At 38.2% G+C, this 24,978-nt stretch overlaps 1 protein-coding gene across 1 annotated transcript in view; it reads left to right on the top strand.

The window, feature by feature from the left end:
• Window positions 1-24,728, top strand: part of LOC124545065 (probable serine/threonine-protein kinase nek3) — a 349,235-nt gene extending 324,507 nt beyond the window's left edge. The window contains exons 7-9 of the mRNA XM_047123863.1: window positions 15,118-15,519; window positions 16,297-16,798; window positions 21,226-24,728. Coding sequence (XP_046979819.1) covers window positions 15,118-15,519; window positions 16,297-16,798; window positions 21,226-21,920 — 1,599 coding nt within the window. The 3' untranslated portion in view covers window positions 21,921-24,728. The remainder of the gene's footprint in view (window positions 1-15,117; window positions 15,520-16,296; window positions 16,799-21,225) is intronic.
• Window positions 24,729-24,978: the final 250 nt, after the last annotated feature.

The following is a 24,978-nucleotide window of genomic DNA, read 5'->3' as shown; positions in this document are numbered from 1 at the left end:
CCCTGTGCTCTGTCAAAACATATGTTTGTTTAGGTGTAGCGTCCCCATACTACAGCGCAGTTACATCGCATCGGACGGACGGACGGACAGACAGATAATAATTGTCTGAAAATAAAAAAATTAAACATTTCACTCGCGGGAAGACTTGAACCAAGAAACTCTCGTTCCGCGGCTGCTCCCGCTAACCACGGGACCACGGCGCTCCTAGTCTCACATTTTCCTTGATGTTGCCTATTTTGCGCATGGACTACTCAGTTTGTATATTTTGCTTATTTTGTTCATAGTTCCACACAACTTCTTCCTGTTTTCTCGATTGATCTGTGTTCAGTTTTTCAAGGCCTACCCACTGTGCCAACTTAAACTAAATCTGAGGGGGGTGCGATGGGGAGGTTCCCTTGTAAGAAGAGGAGGTATTTGTGGAGTAACGAGCGTTCGATCGTCTCTTATGTCATTACAGCGTGTATTAAAGAGACAACCCAAAAAGAACTGTTGGCTAATATTACCAGTCCCAATCAAACGGCTGCAATTAATGCAAACGTCAGCCTCGCGCAATAGGACGCATAAGGAAGGAACGCAAAAATGAGCCGCATGGTTTACTTGAATCGCCACGAAGGAAAACTAATAATTTTTGGAGGAAACCCATCATTATAGACAGTTTCAAAATCACGTATACCCCCTGATGCTTATGGAACACTAAATCTCTATCTCGGTCACTATTCACCTGATTCTAAGACATAGTGCTTAAAACATGTGCGCAATAGCTTTCTAAATACTGGTGAAATTTCCTTCGAAACATGTACACTGACTCTGGACTTCTAAGCAGAAAGCTTGACATACGAACTACGTTTGCATATTAATTTTTATTTTTTGTTAAGAACTTTATTTGTTAATCTATAGCAATGTTATCCTCTTCAAAAAATTCCTCATTACATACTACACACTTATGCCAGTGCTCTCTCCAATTCCCGAAACACTATAGAAACTGTTTCTTTGGGATAGTTCATAGGTCTCTTAACTACGCATTTTTAATCTCATCCATGCTTGTAAAACCGCTGTCCTTAAAAGCCTGCTTTGAAAGGTTTGTACCACTTGTCTTCCCTTGGTTTACCCATAACAGGCTCATCAAAAGCAGTATTTAACATTTCTATAAATTTCATACACTTTATTCCATTCTTATAAGAAAATGAAATCCAGTTTGTCAAATTTATTTTTATACAAAATAAATAAACTTTGATGCTACCAAAACACATGTAACCTTTCTGACAGCTGACAACAGAGTTAATACCCAATATGGATAACATTGTACACATACTTTTGAGACATGTTTATGAAAACAGTGACAAAAAGTAGTGCAAATCTGACTAATACAACACATAAAATTAGAAATTACTGCTTAGTTTTTAAGCACTCTTTATGCTGCAAAGAATTGTTAAGTTCCAATACAGTACTTCAAAGAAAACTTCTACCTTTTAGTAGGAACACAAAGTAAGAACAAGCCTTAAATTCTGCAGACTGATTACAATATATGGGGTTCGTTTTACGAATAGCAATAGAGGAACATACATTCAGATGAACAGACATTTGATTCTATGTTTGTAGTAGAATCCTCACTTCCGTTCTTATGTTAATATTATTTATTCTGTAATGTTGTGTTTAGGAAGAAGCTATCGTTTTTTGTATTCCTTATGGTCTTAATGCATTCGTATAAAAATATGCGCAGCCGAGATGTATCTATCTGTACACGGCGTCGCCACAGATTTAAAGAGCGCGCCGCGAGAAGCGCCTCGTGACGTAGCTGGGTTGGCAGAGTGGGGACTTGCTCGCTCCTTCTTCAGTTTATCGACAGACTTATATCATTCGTGCACACCATCGAGAGGCGTTCTCACCACAGACGTACATCAATACACTGGCATTGCCGCATACAGTATCATCGGCGTTACTACCAGCACTTTAGTTAGCAATATAGCGGCGAGCGCAAAGGACGTGCAAAAATCTGTTTATTTGCTGAAAAAACAGTCGTAAAAATAGGGATAGATTAAATTAGATTAGATTTTCTTTCATTCCAATTGATCCGTAGTGAGGAGGTCCTCCAGGATGTAGAACATGTCAGGAAAACAACAACACATGACAAATATTTACAACTAAAACAAATAAGCTAATGTACCATTCCACAGGTCCCAAGTGGAATGATCGTCATTTCTAATGAACACTATATGAAAGAGTCATTTTAAAATACTAATGCACTGTATTTAAAATAAAAAAGTTTATTTATTTATTTATAAGGTAATAAACGTGTAATGCAACTACTATAATACTTATTTACAATTAACACATTACTGCACTGAAATGGTGCAGAAGTTAGATTGTACTTACACACACACACACACACACACACACACACACACTACTGCACTGAAATTGTGCAGAAGTTATTATATATATGTATGACATAACTAAGTTAACAAAATAGTTAAACATGCGTCGTGCTTGGTTGTAATTTCTCATACAGCAGACGGAAGATACAAGGAAATGAACATGTCACAATGCAACAATAACTAGAAACATCTTACGCACATTTGCCTTTGTGCTGCATGTAATACTAAATAATTACATTATATCTTGTCTTATCTGAAATACTGGCAATGATTAAATAGTTTATGTACATTTCAGGGGGTTACATAAATCTACTATTAACAGACGTAGCTCAATGATATGCTTTCAACCCATTTTGATCAACTTCGGATTTTCTTTGAATAGTATGCTCCTTATGAAAGTGCTCCTATAAGCAGAACGTGCTATTTGTCGTTGAGAACAAGTGTCTTTATTTATTTGAGTGTTCTTATGAAAACTACCGTCTGCTTTAAATGCTTGTATATGAAACTTGATTCTACAGTGTATGATTCAACTAGGACACAAATATTCACTCAACTGCAGAACTTTAAGAGACCACCTCGTAAAGGCCACAACATCATTTGATTTCAGAAAATCATGGTAGTGCAATATACAAACTTGCTAACACCTCCATCTTACCTCACCAAACGTCAGGCTTCAGTAAAAGATGCACCTTTGCCAGCCTGTTAATGTATATATATCTGTGGTTCTCACATCCTGGGCAAAAAATCTTTTCCATCAATGATACTCGTTAGGCTATTAGCCAATGAGCTGCTTCTAAGCCAAAGAGATCCCATAGCAAGAGCTTCTAAAGCTCCATGCTCATCATCGACCGTACGAATACCTCTGTTCCTCCCCTTGCTCCTAGCTTAACACTCCCATCACTACACAGGACATCAGCCTCACACTCCACACTAAACGCAACACTGCTCCTGGCCACGACTGCATTACCTAACGCCACCTCAAACACTGCCCTCCCTCCTTCCTTGAAGTCCTTGCCACCCTCTAAAACGTCATCCTTGCCACCGGCTTCTACCCTGACCTGTGGGAAACCTCCCATATCTTAATGTTCTCCACATCCAACAAGCCTCCATCTGATGCCTCTTCCTATCGCCCTATATGTCTCAGCCCAGCGTTCAGCAAGCTCTTGGAATCCATCCTTACCCACCACATCCATCACTACCTCCACCAAAACCACCTCCTCCCCAACACCCAATGTGGCTTTCGACCTTCCCTCTCTGCCGATGACCAGCACCTACGCCTCACTCTTCTCCTCTCCCTCCAGCTTAACTCCCATCGCTCTGCCATTTTTGTCTCCCTCGACCTAGATAAGGCTTATGACTCTGTCTGGCATCTCAGTCTCCTGTTTAAACTCCAGACATATGCACTTCCTGTCAACTATGTCGATCTGATTGCCTCCTTCCTCTTCCGCCGCCCCTCCTATGTTACCATCTATAACGCCAATTCCCGCACCTTCTACCCCTCTGCAGGTGTGCCCCAGGGCTCTATCCTTTCCCCTCTTCTCTACCTCCTGTACACGGCAGATATGCCCCAACCCCCCCTCCCTCCCCCCACAAGTACACCTCCTACAGTATGCCGATGACTCCGCATTCCTTGCCCTCACTCCTACCCTCTAACGGTCCCAATGCCTTCTCCAGAATCACCTTGACCTTTTTGCCGCATGGCGCAACCAGTGGCTCCTGAAAATCAATCCTTCCAAGACCCAGGCAATCATTGTAGGTCATACCACTTGGTCCTTCCAGCTCCTGGATTTCTCCCTTACCATCTGCGCCCATCATGTCCGCCTCTCCCCCACCCTCACCTATCTTGGCCTCGCTATTGACCATCACCTCACCTGGATTCCTCATCTCTGCTCCATCCAATCCAAAGCCCACAATCACCTCTGACTCCTCACTCCTCTTTGGCAGGCCATGGGGGTTGAACCCCTCTACCATCCTCCACACCTACAGATCCTTAATCTGTCCCATCCTCTGTTATGCCAGTCCTGCCTTGATATCCACCCCCCCTCCCAAATTCTATAAGTCCCTCCAGATCCTCAAGTGTCATGCACTCCGCCTTGCCTTCCGTATACGCCTCCCATCCCCCACGTGAATCCTCTATGACCTGATTCCTTTTCCCCATCTGCTCCTATTCCTCGAACATATCTGCATACTCTACGCCTCCCGCTGCCTTGTTCCCCCTCATCCCCTGGTTGCTCCTCTCCTCTCCAACCCTCGCCCTCTGCCGCACCTATACTGTTGTGTCCCCCCTACCTTCCATCTCTACACCCTTCATCTCCTTCCCCAAGGTGGATTCTGTCAACTCCCCCTCCTGGATGATGCCCTCTCTCCCTCCATTTATCCCGCCTATCAACTCTGGTCCTCATCTCTGCCTCCTTTCCCCAGGCTCCCTCATCCCCCCGCCTTCCATTCTGTTTTTTCCCCACCTACACTCTCTCTGCTTCCCTTCTCCCCCCCTCCCCTTTCCCGAGTCCTTTTGCATTCCTCTCCACTGTCTTTCCCCACTCCCTCTCACATCTGCCCAGGTCCCCCCTCTCTTATGAGTCCTCGTTCTCCATTGGCTCGTTCCCCCATCCCCCCCCCCCCCCCCCCCGCTTCGTTTTTCCTCTTCTTCCTCACCTTTTTCTTTCCCCTCATCTGTCCAGGTTCCCCCCCCCCCCCCATCTGCCATCGGCTGTGGTGTGTCACATTTGTGCCAACTTTTTAGTGCAGTGTTTGAGTAGTGTTCAGTGCTGTGCATCTTTCCAAAGTGTTACGAACAGAAATCATGCTGTTGCTGGATGTGATTTTTATATCCCTTGTGAATAGAAACCAAACTGTCGCCGTGTTTTTTAATTGTCTGTCTATTGTTTTACCTGTCTGCTTCCTGTGTATTTTATTAGCATCACCAACCCTTTGTTTTATGTTTTAAGTTTCACAATTTTCCATTTAAGTCATCAATTTTATCACCTGCTTCTCTTATTTATTATCTCCACTTTTTTAAAACAAATTCTGTAGGCTGAAGAGTAGCGTACTAAGCTGCTGCCAGCTGGCTCCCTTCAGGGGGAATCGAAACTCAATAAAGGAAAAAAAAAAGAACTCCATGCTCGGCTTACTAGGAAGTGACGTAAAAGTAATGTGTAATTCAATGCATCCATTTGCCAGACGCCTTATTAATTTGCCGTATTTCGCAGTTTTGGCTTTGTAACTTTCAGGATTCACTTTCAAGGCAATGTCACACTGAAAATTCATCATGAAAGCACCACTTTCGGCTCCATTTCTTATAATTAAATATCAATAGTAACCCATCAGCAGTACAAGCCCCAAGAGACTATAAGATAAACATACTTTAGTTCCAAATTGCAGTTTGTTGGTGTAGGGTACCAGTAGCATTTAAGGTTGTGGACGTAGATAACAGTCTGTTTTTTCACCTTACATTTGTAATGCACTCTGGGACTTCCTTCATATAATGGAAGTACGTTCTGCAATATTCAATGTTATTTATGTATAAAGCATGCTATCACAGGAATGAATTTCTTTAATTTTGTGACATCTGTCTGATTAGAAAAAAAGGATGAAACTGCTTCGGGCTAAACGACCATCTGTGATATTTCTGTTTGTGCTTGACACGAATATTTGGCCACTTTTTCGTAATATGTTACAATTTCTAAAGGTATGGTTAGGCAGGAACGTAAAATTACAGTTTAAGTTGCTGCCAGTTAAACGTGCAGTCCCCCAATAATCAATTTTTCCTTCTCATCCTGTCTGTCAAGTGCCCCCTGACTCACCATACTGGGTGACTTTTCCGAAACCTTCCATTTTTCCTAGACCTCTTCAGCCATTTTCCTTCACCCCTCTTCCTTCTCATTCAACTCTTCTGCATGAAGAAAAAGCCACTGGCTCCAAAAGCTTGCCTAATTATAACCTTCTTTTATGTTTGTGTTCTGCTGCTGCTTGTTAAGTCAATTTTTTTATCTATTCAATTAAATTATTTTGTCAAAAATTGATTGTTTTCATTCTTATAGACACCACTCATTGTTACAAACTTACACTTAGTGACAAAACTGCATGAAAAATTTGCACCACCTGATGAATGGACCAGGACCTTCAACTGTGCCATGAATTTCATGGAACAACTGTTTTGGTGTTAAAATATGCTTTTCATGATGTCGCTTGAGGCTGGCAAGTGTGGCTAATCTCTTTGCAATCCCTGCAACCCCGTCACAAGGTCCTATATATGTGCTGTAACAAAAAATGCCATTCTGCTGAAACATCAACACACACACACACACACACACACACACACACACCTCCCCCCCTCTCTCTCTCTCTGTGTGTGTGTGTGTGTGTGTGTGTGTGTGTGTGTGTGTGTGTGTGTGTGTTTTTTCCTGAAAAGTTCTGTGGGTGTAGATCTACCCTAGAAATGAACTTGTGCAAAATTTTAAATCATGAGCTTCAGTATATGAGAAATTTGGATGACTTTCCTGTGAATGTGCATGGAAAAAAAAAAAAAAAAAAAAAAAAAAAAAAAAAAAAAAAAAAAAAAAACGAAATCCAATGTTGACAGACAAAAACAAGTAGTAAACTTTTGATTTCAGGTCTTGGAAACCTTTTGGCTGTGAATCAGAAAATTACAGTGTGACAGAATGTAAACCATTTTGTTAGTCAGTGTGATGTATTAAAGTGACTCATAAAATGTGCACAGAAAACTGCATAGCTTTTTTGACCCTTTTTGAGGTCATACATCTCAGGAAGAAAAAATGCAAAGGAACAACAACTTGGCATTTTTGTTCACATGCCTGGTACATGATTCTATTAGCATATCTTCCTGTGTAACCAGTTACTTTAGATTATACTCAAACACAAACATGATGTCAAACTCAAAATTACAATAAATGAGAGAAGTTCCGATATAAATATTGCAAATGGGTCATTTCAAACATTCTTCTTTCCAGCACCATTGAAAAGAGTACAATTTTCTGTACTAGAAACATCCTGTTGGATCTTAGTCAGTTCAGAAAGGTATCAAATATGAGGTTGAACTCTAACAAAAGTCATGTAAAATATATTACGACTACAACATGCTATAGGTTTCTGAACCCATAACTTCAAGAAGAGCAAGTATGACAACTGGTAGATTAATGCTGGTGTTCAAACTAGTTACGAAAACCATGAAAATTTTATGACAGCATCAGTCCAAAACCATTGGTTAGTAAGTTTCTGTACCTATCCTGGTAGGACCATGTATGGTTGCAAAGGCAAGACGACTCAAGGTCGTGTTTGTTGGTTTCTTCATTGCGATTCCAAAACTTCAGTTGGGTTTCTTGCCATGGTTCTCAGTTCAATATATATGGGTCTCTTCTTGTTGGTTCTCAAGCTGGTGCTATTTAAAATTATTGTTTCATGGGATTAAATTTTTCTTCAATTCTTTTCAATATCCCTTCTGGAAAGTGATGCTGAGATCCTGTTCTGGTTGCTAAAGGTGCTGCAATATTCATGATGATGTACTGTTCAGGAATCTGATATTTATCATCTCTTTCAGGCCAATAGAATTAGTAAACTGGATCAAGAGGGTGCATGAATCTGACCAGGGCATCACGTTCTTCAATATCAACTTTACATATGTTACCAATCCACCAGTGATTGTTGTAGACACTGGTGATGTACTGGCCATGAATAAGACTTAAAACTGACACAAAAGCGTTACTGGTGTCAGTTGATTGATAAACTGAGGCTGCAAAAGAAGTTTTAGCACTTGAAACCAAATTAACTTGAATATGGTTCAAATGTGTTGCCAGAAAATGGCGATTTTCTTGAATTCCAGCTAAAGTATGGCCATTTGCAAACCATTCTTCTTGCAGCTTCCTTTTGTCTTCTATTTCTCAACTTGTAACAAAGATGAACTACATTACTTGTACTTGTTGGTCACAAAATTTGAATAACTCTTTCTGGGGTTAAGATTTGATCGTCCGTAGTTTGTTGCAGGCTTCTCTTGCTGCTAAGCATTTAGACAATCACCAGTTCCATCACACAGAGATTTACCATAGCTTGTGCCAAACAAATTCCATTTAACAGTTATACTGGAGTCCTTTCTGATGCAACACAGTCTGATGCAATTTCTGTAACTCTTGTATTGAGCAGCAGAAGCATCACTGAAATACTGAATGACGTGATCAGTTTGGCCAGAAGTGTGTGGATGGCAGTGGTGTCATATTTGAGATATATTGTTGACAATGCATAAGCTAATACATTTTACTTCTTCGGCTTAATAGTATACAGAAAATGGCTACAGCGTTGCTTGACTGTTGTCCCTGTGATATCCTTGAACAACATCTTGGACAATGAAAGAAAAATTCTCTGAAAAATCTATTAGAATAACTAATGCACCAGGCTTCAAATTTTCTTTGTTTTTCTTCAAGTCACAATTCTGGTGTTTCATGTTGAACCACATCATGTATGAATTTTGCAGTATCAGAATAAAACATTGCCCATCAGCTTCATAGAGGGATGCCTTTGATGAAAACTTTATAGACCTCATGGTTAGTTGTACATCAGCATAAGTTTGCCAAAAATTGGAACACGTACTATGTTATAGTATAATGACTTTTCTGGAGACTAGAAATCTACTCTGTAGAATCAGCATGGGTTGGAAAAAGATGATCGTGTGAAACCCAATTCGAGCTATTTGTTGACGAGACTCAGAGGGCCACAGACACAGGCTCCCAGGTAGATGCCATGTTTCTTGACTTCCGCAAGGCGTTTGATACAGTTCCCTACAGTCATTTAATGAACAAAGTGAGAGCATATGGACTACCAGATAAATTGTGTGATTGGATTGAAGAGTTCCCAGGTAACGGAATGCAGCATGTCATTCTCAATGAAGAGAAGTCTTCCAAAGTAAGAGTGATTTCAGGTGTGCCACAGGGGTGTGTCGTAGGACCATTGCTATTCACAATATATATAAATGACCTTGTGGATAACATCGGAAGATAACTGAGGCTATTTGCAGATGATGCTGTAGTATATCGAGAGGTTGTAACAATGGAAAATTGTACTGAAATGCAGGAGGATTTGCAACAAATTGATGCATGGTGCAGAGAATGGCAATTGAATCTCAATGTAGACAAGTGGAATGTGCTGCAAATACATAGAAAGAAAGATCCTTTATCATTTAGCTACAATATAGCAGGTCAGCAACTGGAAGCAGTTAATTCCATAAATTATCTGGGAGTAGGCATTAGGAGTGATTTAAAATGGAATGACCATATAAAATTAATCATCGGTAAAACAGATGCCAGACTGAGATCCATTGGAAGAATCCTAAGGAAATGCAGTCCGAAAGCAAAGGAAGTAGGTTACGATGCAGTTATTTGCCACTGCTTGAATACTGCTCACTAGTGTGGGATCTGTACCGGATAGGGTTGATAGAAGAGATAGAGAAGATCCAATGGAGAGCAGCACGCTTCATTACAGGATCATTTAGTAATTGTGATAGCGTTACGAAGATGACAGATAAACTCCAGTGGAAGACTCTGCAAGAGAGACGCTCAGTAGCTCGGTATGGGCTTTTGTTGAAGTTTCAAGAACATACCTTCACCAAGGAGTCAAGCAGTATATTGCTCCCTCCTATGTATATCTCACGAAGAGACCATGAGGATAAAATCAGAGAGATTAGAGCCCACACAGAGGCATACCGACAATCTTTCTTTCCATGAACAATACGAGACTGGAACAGAAGGTAGAACCGATAGAGGTACTCAAGGTACCCTCTGCCACATACCATCAGGTGGCATGCGGAGTATGGATGTAGATGCAAATGTAGATTCCTGTTGCTTGACCTGGCACTGTGCATTTAGCAACCTGTACCAGCTTGCAATGGTAGCATACTGCACACAATTTTTATTGAATTTCAACCTTACTTTTCATACCTTTGCTGAACTGACTTTAAGATAAAACAAGAGGACCGATGGCTCTAGTAGTCTGGTGCCTTCAATCCCACAAACCAACCAACCTTAAAACAAGATGTTTCTAGTGGAAAAAATATGCTCTTTTCAGTGGTGCTGGAAAGAACTACTATTGAATTGACTTTTTTGCAACATTTTCACCTGAAATTGGCTCACTTTCTGCAGTTTTATAATTGGCACCATGTTTCTGATTGGTATGATCCACCATAAGAACTTAGGCAGGAAGATGCACTGCCCAGTATATGTGTCAAGGCATAGTTCTTATGTTTTTTTCTTCCAGAGATATCTGACTCCAAAGAAGACCCAAAAAAACATCTCAGTAAAATGTTCCATTGATTTTGTAATAATAGTCTCTAAAACTACCATGTCTATTGTTTGTCAATGCAGTTCAATCCAAACAGTTCAAACAAATAGTCAGTCACTCTTGTCACACTTAGATGGTAGGGACATGCACCTAAGAACATGCTGGAAGTGCAGGACTGCAGAGAACAAATGCTACACAGTGCTTATATGATGGCAATGTGTGTTCATCACACTTTGTTAATTCTTTCAGTTTACATCCTTCAATCATTAGCTTAAAATTCTGCTGTGAAACATACAGACAAACAGCGTGGGTCCCACTAGCATTGGCAAGAACACAGTGCTTTGGTAGCAACTCACAAAATTTTGAGAATGCAATATTTACATCTGTATATATAGTTTGAAATATGCATATAATTCCTTAAAATTGTGCAATACTATCTGCTCCTGCTTACAAACTCTAATTTCATTTTCTTTCACAGACACATAGTCTTTTCTTCCCGGCATCACATGGCTCACGTTATGATCACAGCAGAAATCACGTACACAATGTATTATCTTCTCACACAGTGTCTTGCCTGGCTTTGGTTATGGTGTCACTAGTATTCTATGTTCTGCTCCTAGCTATTTTGCTATTCAAACCATGTAATCTGAAGTGGAAAATTCTTTCATGGTTTTCCTTATGCTCCAGCTCTTTGGAAGTATTGTTGAAATTTGTATTTTGTCACACATACAGTCTGAATTGTGGAATTTATCTTTCAGCTGGGCTATGATTTCTCTTTCTCCATTTCTTTCACACTCTTTTTTCCCAGTTGTGCCACATATGTGTGCTCCAACACTGAGGCAATCTTTTCCAATTTTTGCTTTGGGTATTTTATATCACTCTGAAGCTTCTTTCTTTTCCCAGGAGATCCACCTAAATACTGAAGGCCAGTACTTACGGAATTAAATTCCAGAGCCAATGCTGTTTTATCTTCACTTAATTTTTGTGGTAGTATGTAGCAAAGCTGAGGCAACACCTGCAAGGATTGATGCGTTTTGTGACATTTGCTTTCTACGCTTGGTGCAAGTGCTTCCAACTATTAGTATATTAGGACACTTTTTTACCATCCTTTCCTGTACATTCCTCAAATTCTTCTGTGTTCTTGCATGATCTTCTTCTATAAGTGCACTGAATCAATACAATTTTGACCTGAAATCCATTTTTTACAAAGTTCTACTATATACATACTACAGCAACTGTACACTGCAGGTTGAGTACATCCATGAAACAAGCTAATGATGATCAGATGAAATGAAAGTCTCCCTGATTGGCTATTCACACCAATTTATGTTCACCAATTGGTCCATATAACAGTGACTGCTGTTGGCTGCTGTTCTGGGAAAAACGGGTGCATGGCTACTTACTGCATACTGTTAGTGAAGTGATGTATATGATATAAATTTGGGCCATGATGACCATGGTGTGCCATCTTGATATTTATCATGTTTATAGTAACATATTGGAGCAATACAATATATATTTTTTCAAAAAAAATTGAAAGTGGCATGTTTCAAGACATACAAGATCAAAGATTAAGGTCAGTAACACTGAAAATGAAAATTCTTAGAAACCTGTAATGATACTCATCAGTGTAAAACTCTATTCATTAGCTTTCCAATTATGTAAGTTTCATTGCTTTATCTGAGATATAACCAGATTTCTAGTTATTTTCATTGAGGCAGACTCATGTAAATTTCACACAATTTCCAAATTTTGCAGACCTATAACTTTCTTCGCGGTATGTTCAGTCTTGTATCCAGCATCAGTTGAATGATGCAAAATATCAGAGCTAAGGTATACTGAATATTGAGTTATGCTGTATGCAAGTATGCTAAAAGACATTGTTTTATACTTGGTGATTGTTCTTGTTTCTTTAGTACAATCTACAGTCAAACTCTAATTATACTGCCACCAAAAACTTTGTTCCTTTCTTTTTCAAATCCACTGGATAGGTGTTTAGTGCATTTATCTTGCCAGTACTAGAATCTGAATAGACTACCAGTATTGCATCAATTTTCAGTTGTTTTAGAATTAAGTGAACTGCTGTGAAACTACAAACCACATTTTACTAATTACTCTCTAATAATTGCTTACTCACAAATTAATCTCATTCATGCATCAGATTATAGAAGTATTATACATTTTCACCACATAAATTAAACATTATGTGCTCATAACTGCAAAGACAAAAACTTTAGCTACCACCACCCTTGAACCTAGAAAGTTAATATGTTCCTATTAAAATAAATACCATGTTGTCATGACTCTAGGCATGTAGAATTTAAAATAGAAACACACATCTCAGAGTTTCCAGTCCTCGCAGTACAGAATGAAATTATACTCCACATCATTATTAGCTGTGCACTTGCCAGCATAAAATGATAATTTTTTTTTGGTAGATTAGTACAGTAATAACATTATTTTTACCCAACTTTCACCAACTATATCACTTGTATTTTAAAGAAAATGCAGGTTTTTTTTCTAAATATGTATAAAAGAAAACGAAGAGTTTTTAAAACATAATTTTTGTATAAACATATTACATTTTCAGAACTTAATCTTTTTGGGTGCCAGATGAACCTGCAGATGTACCATCTTATAATATCAATGTGAATATCACTGTGAATTTTCCTTATTTTAGCTTTTGTGATACATAAATCACAGCTGGAGACATTTTCTCATATACTCTCCGCAGTTTCAAGGAGTCCTTGATCTCTTAACCTTCTAAATTTGTAGCACTTGTTTTTGTGTTTCCACAGACAAGGTTGTTCCTTGTAATGTTCAATAAACAACACAATTGTAGCTAATGAACACTGGTACTTCAATACACACACACAGGAATTTTACAAACACAAAAACAAAATACCGAGATTGTGCTTTGAAATTCAGCTATGGTATGACTGTCAAATAATGCTGTTTGGTGGTAGGGCATGGAGAGTGGCACCACAAAGTGCACCCAAGGTGGCATGACAATACTGACACTACTTGAGTGACACCACTGATAACTGGGTGTTCACACATGTAAATACAGTGCCACTGCAGTGTGCCACAAGCTGTATCATCACTTAATTGTGGGTATGTGAACTCAGCTTTAGGCCTAGACCACATAGCATGTCATTAGACTGAAACCAACTTTTTGATCAGCTGACTAGAAATGGCATCCGTTTGCAGACAATTGATGTAATACTGTTCAGTTAATCTTATTTTTAATGGTAGTTTTAGCAATAAAGGTTTCTTTATTACAGTGGTGAAATCTTATGCAGTGTTTGGTGAAAGGAAGCAATATTTCATTTCACGGTTAAATTAGTTAGTTCTTAAAAAATTGTCAACACATTTTTCTAGATTAAGTCAATGAGTTTACAGACTGAAGCTAAGAACTGATATTGTTATCAACCATACGCAAATGGTCTTCTATTTGAGAGTGTTTATAGATGTCTAAATAATACAAACTGAATTACATACATGAATTTTGTAAAAATATTTTGATTCTCAGATCTAAAACTCTATGAATGACAAAAATTCTGAGGTAACAGAATGTTAATATCTAACTCACTACAGGAACTTTCTGTATAACCGGTATTTTCTAATACATTTTGCTTCTTATCTTCATATTGTTTTGGTACCTGCTCTGGATTAAGCAAAAGTTATAAAATATAAATGCTTAATTTGGGTAAAAACCACACAATGTGAAGAGAAACGGATGTCATTTCTTATAAAAGTACAATAAAATGTTACACATACATTGTTGAGGAATTGCTAAAAAGCCAAATGTTTTCTGCCAAACTCATATCTTGTCTTGTACTCATGTGGAAGTGGTGAACTAAATGACTTGCAGTCAACAAATACAAAAATTCACTGAGGAACTGAAATTCTATCACTTGCAAAAGGAAAAAAAGAATTGTGAAGACAATGTTTCAAAGTGTTTGTTACACTTTCACCTCCCCAAACTTAAAACTGATAACCATTGCATTAATATTGGGAATTTTAGAGAAATTAGGTCTACTACATACGTAATACTACTACAGTAATATGTTCAATTGTTATGATAAATGTTCAGTTTTAGGTCTAAATGAGAAAAAACTGTAAATGTCAGCTCAGCTTCACGTAGAGCTTTATGACTTACTGCCCTCTGTCACATGTGACTTAGATGTGGGTTTAAAATCTTAACATGGCAGAGGTAGGGGCATGTCCTGTCTACATGTATCTAAGGTCTAAGCTCAGGGCATGTGCAATTGCAGGACCACTGTCTGAAAAAATGACAGCTTGTGACAAGGAAGTTACACTACTGGAATAATATGCCAGGGCATTTGGGACTTCAAAAAACTCACTTGTCATGAGTAGTCAATTGAGATGGGAAAGTTGCTCTCATAAAAGTAAGAGACAAGAATAGGTGTTGAGGGTATGGTGTGTGTTTGTGCAGCCGGATGCACAGTCACAGACGAGCTTCCCAAGTGGAGTGTGCTGGACGGACGAGGAGCCAGCGACGCTGCCACGGCGCCATCGCCACAGGGATCGGGACCGGGACTCGGCATCGGCATCCGCTTCCAGCCTGGGGAACACAGCATCAGCGTCTCCTGCGGGTACACCAGCGCACGTGCTCCAGCAGCGACGTAGCAGCACCAGCAGTGGTCGCCCACGACATCGCTCGCCCAGTGCACATGCACACAGCTCCACATTACCGCGCCGCTCGGGCTCGGGGAGCCATAAGGCAGACTCCATCTCGAGAGCAGCCTCTCGTGGTTCCATACAGCCTGCAGCCACTGGAAGTGGTAGCGGAGGTCAGCCACCCTCTGTGGCCAGCAGTAGCTCACCATCCTCACAGGTATGTCAATCCTCTAACCACCAGTGGTTAAAGCAATTAGCCACAGCATCTGCTGTGGTGGACCACATCACACTAGTCAGAGGACCGACCAAAACAATTGCTACCTTGTGAGTACTCGATAACTTCCTCTCCTGTGCTACACTTACTCCCAACATCTACAATAATTTGTTGGATATTTTATAATCTGTCTTCTCCTAGAGTTTTTTATCCTGTACTATTTTCTCAAGTATCCTGGAAGTTATTCCTTATTGTCTTAATGCATGTCCAATCATTCTGTCCATTCATTTCATAAGTGTTTTCCACAGCTTTGTTTCCTCACTGATTCCTTCAAAAACCTGTTCATTTCTTTTAAGTTCACACAATTTTCAACATCATTCTGTAGCTCTGCATCTCAAATGCCTCAGTTCTCTTCTTTTCTCATTTCCCCAAAATTCATGATTCCCTTGCATCTAGCAGACAAATTAAATTAGTAGCTCATTATATTTTCAATTCATAGTTTCACCACAATTTTGAATGCTATCGCTGCCACTTCATTCGACAAACTTTATTCACATTGTTGTGGTCTTTAGTCTAAAGGCTGGTTTGATCCAACTCTTCACACTACTCTATACTATGCAGCCTTATCATCTGTACATAGCTACTGCAACCTACATCCATTTGTTCACATGCTTGCAAAACATAGATACTATTCTTTAGGTTTCTGTTTCTTTTTAAAGAGCTTACAAAGCAGGCAGTAAGAATCCCATATCAACAGTTGAAATTGTGTGGTTGTTCCAGATATCAGTGGTTGCAGCTCGGCCCTTGCCATCACGCAAGTCGAGTGCCAGTGGCTCTCCGGGCATGTCAACCCCTAGCAGCAGTACTCGCAGTGCAAAAGCATCACCTGTACACCTCAAAACTACATCAGCCACAGCAACAGCGAGTGAATCTGGGTCACCGAGTCGTGTCGTGACCGGAGGGAAAAGTAACAGTCCACCTTCCAGTTCGAGCAACTCCAGCCAGTGTCAGTCGAGTGGCGGCCAGGGTTCTGTGACCTCTAGTGCCACTATCAGCAGTGGTGGTAGTGTTACAGTCACCTCGGAGACGCCTACTGCCACTGCCACCACTACCATCAATGGTACCAACACCAAGATCTATGTGCAGCAACAAAATTCACCTGTACGATCCATCATAACTTTTGAGAATAACTTTGCTGGTAGTAATGGCACTGATAGACGGACCTCCACACCAGCCAAGGAAATTCTTATCATTAATGGCAAAGCACCAGAAACTACAACAGGTGAGCCCAGATATCAGATAAAATGTATAGCTGATCACAAAAATATGTATCATAATTATAATTTCCAAAACAATAATGATAGGGCAAAAGACAAACAGTAATAATAATAATAATAATAATAATAATATTTACTTGTCCATAATAATATTAGAGTCTTAGGCATCACCATTTTTTGCACATTTATGAGCATGAAATCATACCATAATTACATTAAAGTGCCAGTTAACCAAACTCAGGCCACCCAAAACTCGGGTCATCTGAAATGCCTCTGAAAATGACAAAACCAAAAATTAGTATTGGACTGCAGAGAAAAAATTTGAGGCTGGGAGTATTCTGAGCTATAGCAGGTGGTGAGATATGGAAGCCCAAACTTGAGTTGCTTCCCCAGCCATGGACTTTCCAGTCTATATACAGCTATGCTGTCAACAACTGTGCATTGAAGTGGTTGTGTACTCCAATTGCATGTGTATTTTTGTGCTATGGCAACTACATGGAAGGGTGTTGCAATTACTTTCAATGATAAATTAGTTGTTATCAAAGAAACCGAACAAGGAAGTTTGTTGAAAACTGTTGTGGCTAATTTGAGTGTTGGATCTATCATTTTGGAACAAGTAAAGCCTAAATTTCTAGAATAAGCTGTGAAACATTTTCTCAGAAAAACATAGAACACATCCATATTCGAATAAGGGGTGAAGCTCTTTACCTTTGATTCACCCAACAATGAGAAAATGGCTTGTCTTTCAGTGGCCTGTCAATGCAAGTAAAAGGTAAAATATTAACTTAGTTGTAAGGTGATGAACAAAAAGATTTTTTTTTTTTCAAGCTCAGGGTGGTTAGACAAGTTTAAAATCAGATATGGCATTCAGCAACTTAATGTATGTGGAGAAACGCTACCTGCAGATTCAGAGTTTTGAAAACAGAGTTTGGAGATTACAGCCAATGCTACATTAAGGACCATATTTACAGTGCTGATGGAACAGGTGCTAATATTAAGATGTTACCTACAGGATCCTTGATGTTTGCCTCTGAAAACAAAATGAAAAACAGGACAGAAAATGATTCTTTTGGTATCAAATACTGGAAGGATGTTCCCATTTATAAAGAACACATAAAACATTTCGGATGTCCTGTGAACTATTGGTTGAATATTGTAGTGACAAACTGTACCAAAAGTTGAAAAGTTTTGAACTACAAGAAGTCTTCCTAAAAAAAATGAACTTACTAATTGAGAGTGCACCTATGCATCCTTGTGAGTTAAAAAGTGTTGCTTTGTTGTGTGTTTCCCTCCCCCAAATTTTAACAGCGTAATTCAGCCACTGGATAAGGTCATAATAATTATATTTAAACAGCACTACCATGGGCTATTTTTGAGAGCCATCCTGCAAGATAGTGGCATGCAGCATGAAATCATGAATAAAGAGCTGAAGGCAGTAAATGTGAAACATGTAATTTACTGGTTTGTCTAAGCCAGAAATAATGTGAAAGCAGAAACCCTTCAAAAAGTGCTGGAGAAAACTGTATGATGCTCTTGAAGGAGATGACTTGGAAAATTTTGAAAACTTGACAGAAATGCTGAAAAGAATTCTCACATGTGAAGATTTCAATATGTGCAAGGTGGATGAATGGGTTGACGTGGATAATTTGCAGGAAATCATGAACCGATAAATTGTAGAAACAGTGTTTCTCATTCAAAACCTTTCAAAAATACATACTGTAATAGTACAAAACAAAATAATGCATTACTTAATAAATATTCATGGCGTAACCATAAAAACTGTTATACAAAACAGCTTCACCCCACCTCCCATCACATTTGTTTAACTGGAGTCATACCGTATAATGAATATTTACACATTAGCACATTGGATACTATTATGTAAATATTTACTGCAATAATATACTTCAACTGAAAACATGTGATAACAATACTGTAGATACTATGGCGCTCATAAATCTTTAAGTAAGTAAAAACCTCTTTTAATTAACAACTTTTTCAACCTGCCCTTAAAAAGATTTTCAAGGAGTTGCTTTCTACACTATTCCAAAACTGGTTATTGGTGTGTGAAATGAAAAGAAAAAGTTTTCCACCTCCATGACTGAAACAAAATGTCACAGTCAGAGAGAGAGAAAGAGGGGGGGGGGGGGGGGGGGGGGGGTAGTGAGGCAGGGATGAAAGAAATTGGAAACTGGAAGTGTGGAAGTGTGCTATCATGCCGTGACAGGAACTGTACAGCTGGGATTGTTGTTTGTAGAAAGAAAGAAATTATCTTCTAGGATAATTAAGCATGTAAAACCACAATAATATGAATGTAGAGGAGGACAAACTTGAGCCTAGAGTGACCGTGTACTGTCTCTACTGTTAGGGGCAATAGTGCTGTGGGTTCTACTTTCTACATGTTTCTTAGAGATATGTGATATGTTTCTTAGAGATATGTGTAATAAAAATTAATTTACATTATTTAGCCCAACCAGAATACACAAAGGGAATCTATTAGTATGACTAATAATAATATTCTCAACTGTTTATAACATCAAAATTTGTTAAGTGCTGGTCTCGGTGAACATGCATATGTCACTGAAAACCAGCACAAGAAAATCACTGAACAAAACATTTCATATAACTAAAAAAACATTACTCTTAGCAACAGATTACACAACCCTTTAGAGTATGAAAACAAAGATGAAACAAAAATGTAAATGCAACAGTATATTTGATTCAAACATTTCCTTGCTTCAGGCATTTAATAATAATAATAATAATAATAATAATAATAATAATAACCATGGAGAAGTGTTATGAGTGGAACAGGGAATTGTATCTATGCTTTATAGATCTAGAAAAGGCAAATGACCAGGTTCCTAGGAGGAAGTTATTGTCTGTTCTACGAGATTATGGAATAGGAGGCAAACTTTTGCAAGCAATTAAAGGTCTTTACATGGATAGTCAGGCAGCAGTTAGAGTTGACGGTAAATTGAGTTCATGGTTCAGAGTAGTTTCAGGGGTAAGACAAGGCTACAACCTGTCTCCACTGTTGTTAATATTATTTATGGATCATATGTTGAAAACAATAGACTGCCTGGGTGAGATTAAGATATGTGAACACAAAATAAGCAGTCTTGCATATGCGGATGACTTAGTTGTGATGGCAGATTCAATTGAAAGTTTGCAAAGTAATATTTCAGAGCTAGATCAGAAATGTAAGGGCTATGGTATGAAGATTAGCATCGCCAAAACGAAAGTAATGTCAGTGGGAAAGAAATATAAATGGATTGAGTGTCAAATAGGAGGAACAAAGTTAGAACAGGTGAATGGTTTCAAGTACTTAGGATGCATATTCTCACAGGATGGCAACATAGTGAAAGAACTGGAAGCGAGGTGTAGCAAAGCTAATGCAGTGAGCGCTCAGCTATGATCTACTCTCTTCTGCAAGAAGGAAGTCAGTACCAAGACTAAGTTATCTGTGCACCGTTCAATCTTTCGACCAACTTTGTTGTATGGGAGCGAAAGCTGGGTGGATTCAGGTTACCTTATCAACAAGGTTGAGGTTACGGATATGAAAGTAGCTAGGATGATTGCAGGTGCTAGTAGATGGGAACAATGGCAGGAGGGTGTCCACAATGAGGAAATCAAAGAAAAACTGGGAATGAACTCTATAGATGTAGCAGTCAGGGCGAACAGGCTTAGATGGTGGGGTCATGTTACACGCATGGGAGAAGCAAGGTTACCCAAGAGACTCATGGTTTCAGCAGTAGAGGGTAGGAGGAGTCGGGGCAGACCAAGGAGAAGGTACCTGGATTCGGTTAAGAATGATTTTGAAGTAATCGGCTTAACATCAGAAGAGGCACTAATGTTAGCAGTGAATAGGGGGTCATGAAGGAATTTTATAAGGGGGGCTATGCTCCAGACTGTACGCTGAAAGGCATGATCAGTCTTAGATGATGATGATGATGATGATGATGAATAATAACCATCGTTTCCTCTCAAATACTTACAATTTTCTTTGTTGAAGTTATGAAATGTGTTACATAGAAAGTACTATGATGCTGTACAAAATGATAAAACCATTTGTGTGTGGTATTCGGTGTTATCTTTTTTATGTCACTATTTCCTGGTAGATTTTTCACACCTATGCAAGACATTAAGTGGTTGCAAAGATACTTCAAAGCAAGAGCTGAATAGGAGTCAACAAACTCATCTTTTTAAATAAATTATTTTGTTTGTATGTTCTCATTTTTCTGTTAAATAATGAGGCCTTGTAAAATAATTTCACCAGAAGCATTTTAGTCATAATTGTGTGAATAATAGTAAACAGACACACACACACACACACACACACACACACACACACACACACACACATACATACACACAAAAGATATATATTTTAAACACTAGCTAATTGTATTTTTTTTCTCACAAATTGTAGCTAAAGAGAAGGTGTCACCACAACGCCCAAAGCTGGAGAGGCCAACATCGCTCTACACACCTCGTGAAGCAGCCAAAGAAGTTACTCCAGAAGTTTCCAAATTCCCTTCAGTCGAATCCTTACCAGGGACACCTACCATTACCCGCCAGAAGCTTACTAATATGACTAACAACTCACTACCTCCTAACAGGAATGGAACTACTGATGACGCAACTAATTTGCCACACCCAAACTCCCAACCGCCCTCCACACCACTGACTTCTGACCTCAACAATGCTCGTGTGCTCAAAGCAGCCATACAGTCTTCTGTGGACAGCCTCAGTTACAAGAATATGATTGGACGAACTGCATCAAAGAATAATTTATACAGTAACCCCAGCAGTCCAACAAAGAGCTTTGGAGGTTCATATGGCAACCTTTTCATTGAAAACCTGGAAGGAGCCAACAAACTGAATCATCAAGAACTCTTCTCCAGCATGAAAAACCTAGATGAGAACGCAGGCAGTAAGGAGCAGCTGTATACGTACCCCAGTCTCAGTGACCTCACAGTTCACTTTAAGTCCATTGCTGCCCAGAAAATTCTTAAAGGTATCAGCATTAATAGTGTTGACACCCTTGTTGAAGTTAACATGGCTGCTGCAGAGAAGCAAAATAACCGTGATGTCACAGTGCACACTGATTTTGGGGTTGTTTAAAATGTATTATATTTATTGATACAATAGTTGCTTTGAGTGCTTCTTTATGGATTCTGGTATTACCATATAAAAGTTCATGTGTGGAGTAAAATCATATTTAAACATGGTCAATCTGCTAGGTTTCACAAAATTGTGTACATGTTATGAATTATTCAAAACTAAAATATTGTTACTATGTAAGTAACATGTTGCCTTAATTAAGTGTCATGTCTGTGCCTTGTGCAATAAGTTAGTCTGATTATCTGTAGTACAGTGATAGGGTATTTAGCAAATTTACTGTCTTGTAGGAGTGAAAAAACACTTAGCATGGTCTTTGAAACTTCACAATGTAAAGCTAGTTTTGTCCTAAGTTTAAATTTTCTGCTTTTCATTGTTCTATTCCACAACAAGTGAGAAACACTCTCCTTTGAAGAACCTTACATCCCATTCTCCCTGATACATAATATTTTACTTAAACATATTCACATTGCAATAACTGTGTACAACTAAGTCTGCTGTATCTGAAACAACTAGTACTTAGACAGTATTGTCAGTAGCATAGCATTTGCTGCAATTTTACGTGTTGGAATATTTAGTACATGAAATGATTTGAAAACCTATTTCAGCAATTTTGTTCAATTGCTGTTACTCACAGAAAATTGGTTTCCTTCACATACCTTTCACTAAAGCGACATGGGAAGTATTTATTAAGTTAGATTCTTATCACAAATGAGTTTCATTCAGTAACAGTAATTAGTTATTTTGAACCAGCTGATGTTGATGGCTGTAACAACTCTCTTGTGTTCAGATCTATATAGATACTAATCTCAGATTTGTTGTCATTTATTATAAAGGGATAGACAGTTTTTTAATGTAACTATCTTTTCATGATTCACTTGATGTAATGCTTCTTCAGCTAGATTTCCTATGCTAGGGTACCATCTCTGTGTTGTGTCCTTATTCCAAAATACCATAAGACCATTTAGGGTTGAAATCAAACAAAATTCATCCTCACAAAAATTATGACCATTGTAGAATTGACAGCAATAGCTCTGGGATGTGCAAATTACAAATGTGTGTGTTATTTGATTATTCATTTGATTATCTAGTAAAAACTACATTACTACATGTGTGTGGACTGTAATTACAGGGACCAACTAACAGTCATTGACTTCAGCATGATGACAATTAAACCTGGCATTTTATTAAATAAATAAAATCATGGTACATTTTCATGAGAGAGTTTATTTTATATACATATTGATCAGTAGATAGACATGTTCAAGGGATAAGTACATTTCTTTTAAAATCTCAATCTGAAAAGACACTTTGATGCTCAGGAAAATTTGACAATATGAATTTCACCTCTTTCTGATGCTGAACTTTACCAGTGACACGTCATGAAGAATACGATAGTCACCCAAGCATTTCATTGACAATAAGGTACCTTTGTCACAGCAAACAGTCTGATCAACATCGGTACTATTGTACTTGTATAAATATGTATGTTGATGTTATTACATAATTATGGTCAAGTAATATTTGTAAATGTATCAAATTATTCATTCAGTTTTTCTCTTTGACTTCATCATGGAAGCTTAAGATAAGCTCATACTGTCTAAGATTTATTGCATATACACAGTTTTGCAAGAAACACGCGTTTTATTCCCTAAGACAAAGAAATATCAGTAAAATACAATTATATAGACATATTTTCAGTGTTTTGTTGAGAGTCAGGTTTATAAATTTATATCTAATAACAGTAAAGAAATTCAGTGATGTACATTTACACTGAAGAACTAATCCAATCTCTCGTTTGTACAGCAACTGTATCTCAATTTCGATGTTAAGGATGTAATATCACACATCCTTTCAGATGTATAGCTATATTACTACCACACAGAAACTGTTAAATGTGTAAATTTCCAGGCAAATGGAAGAAGGTTCAAGATGATGTAACAAAATATTTACACTTCAGTTATGTGCCACAAGTATTTACATGACCCCGATTAGTTATGTTGTTTGAAACTATTATCACAGTATACAGCAGAACAGTGATGCTATATGATGTACCCAGATGTTGCATGTATGGATACCTAATGAATACTGAAGGATATAGGCACATGTTGTCTCATGTGGAACCTCGAAATAAATTCCCTAGAACATGTACTAGAGAGAACAATAGTTTTATTTAAACTCAATGAGTACCTGTGTGTGCACTTTTGAGAACATGAAGCACTCAATAAAATTCTCCTGTAGTCAAATTTCAATATGGCTTCATTCATTTAAGCCCTGTGGAGGGCGGTAATAACTGTAATTAAAAACATTACTTTAAGGATATCTACCTGCTACTTGCTTGTAAATATTTCCTGGCACTTTGCAGGAATAAAAATAATTGTTAAATTAATATATTTCTGACTAATCATCAATGATTCACTTATTATTTTTGAGCAGAATTGTGAATAAGATATTCTAGTCTCCAAATAAGGAGGACAACTATGATTTTTTTTAACTATTTCTGTTCATTTCTTGAGTACTATATTTAATCTTTGAGTTATTAGACTGAAGGCAATTGTAAATAGCTGTCAAGTTGTACAGCTTCTTGGTGAAACTTTTTTTCATACTGAAAAGTTACACACAAGGAGGAGGAATTTGAGCCCTGTGACAGTTATCTAATGTATTTTGTATTTAAATTTTGTACATAATTCCCATCTTTGTAAACTTAAGGTGCCAAACAATGTTAACTAGCTGTTGTGCAGATCATTAATGCATTTCTTATTGCTAATATTTTCATGTATTACAGATCTGTAATAAAGTTGTAAAGAATAAGGTTCATCTTTTTACTTAAAATAACAGCAATAAATAAAACATGTAATTCCTGGCATCTGCATGTCAACATTAGTCTACACATAGCATGAAGTATTTGCTGATATGCAAATATTAGCTGACATTCCTCCCACTTCATGCATGGATGGAGCACAGAGAAAGTAACGCTTTTATACTGCAGTAAATTATATTTTATAATAAGTCTGATTTTGTTTGCATGCTATTTTAGTAATTAACATATAATTGCTAGTAA

Source organism: Schistocerca americana, chromosome 8, assembly GCF_021461395.2.
Source record: "Schistocerca americana isolate TAMUIC-IGC-003095 chromosome 8, iqSchAmer2.1, whole genome shotgun sequence".
Taxonomy (NCBI): domain Eukaryota; kingdom Metazoa; phylum Arthropoda; class Insecta; order Orthoptera; family Acrididae; genus Schistocerca; species Schistocerca americana.
Note: the sequence above shows the minus strand (reverse complement) of the source record. Positions and strands in the feature narration are given on the sequence as shown.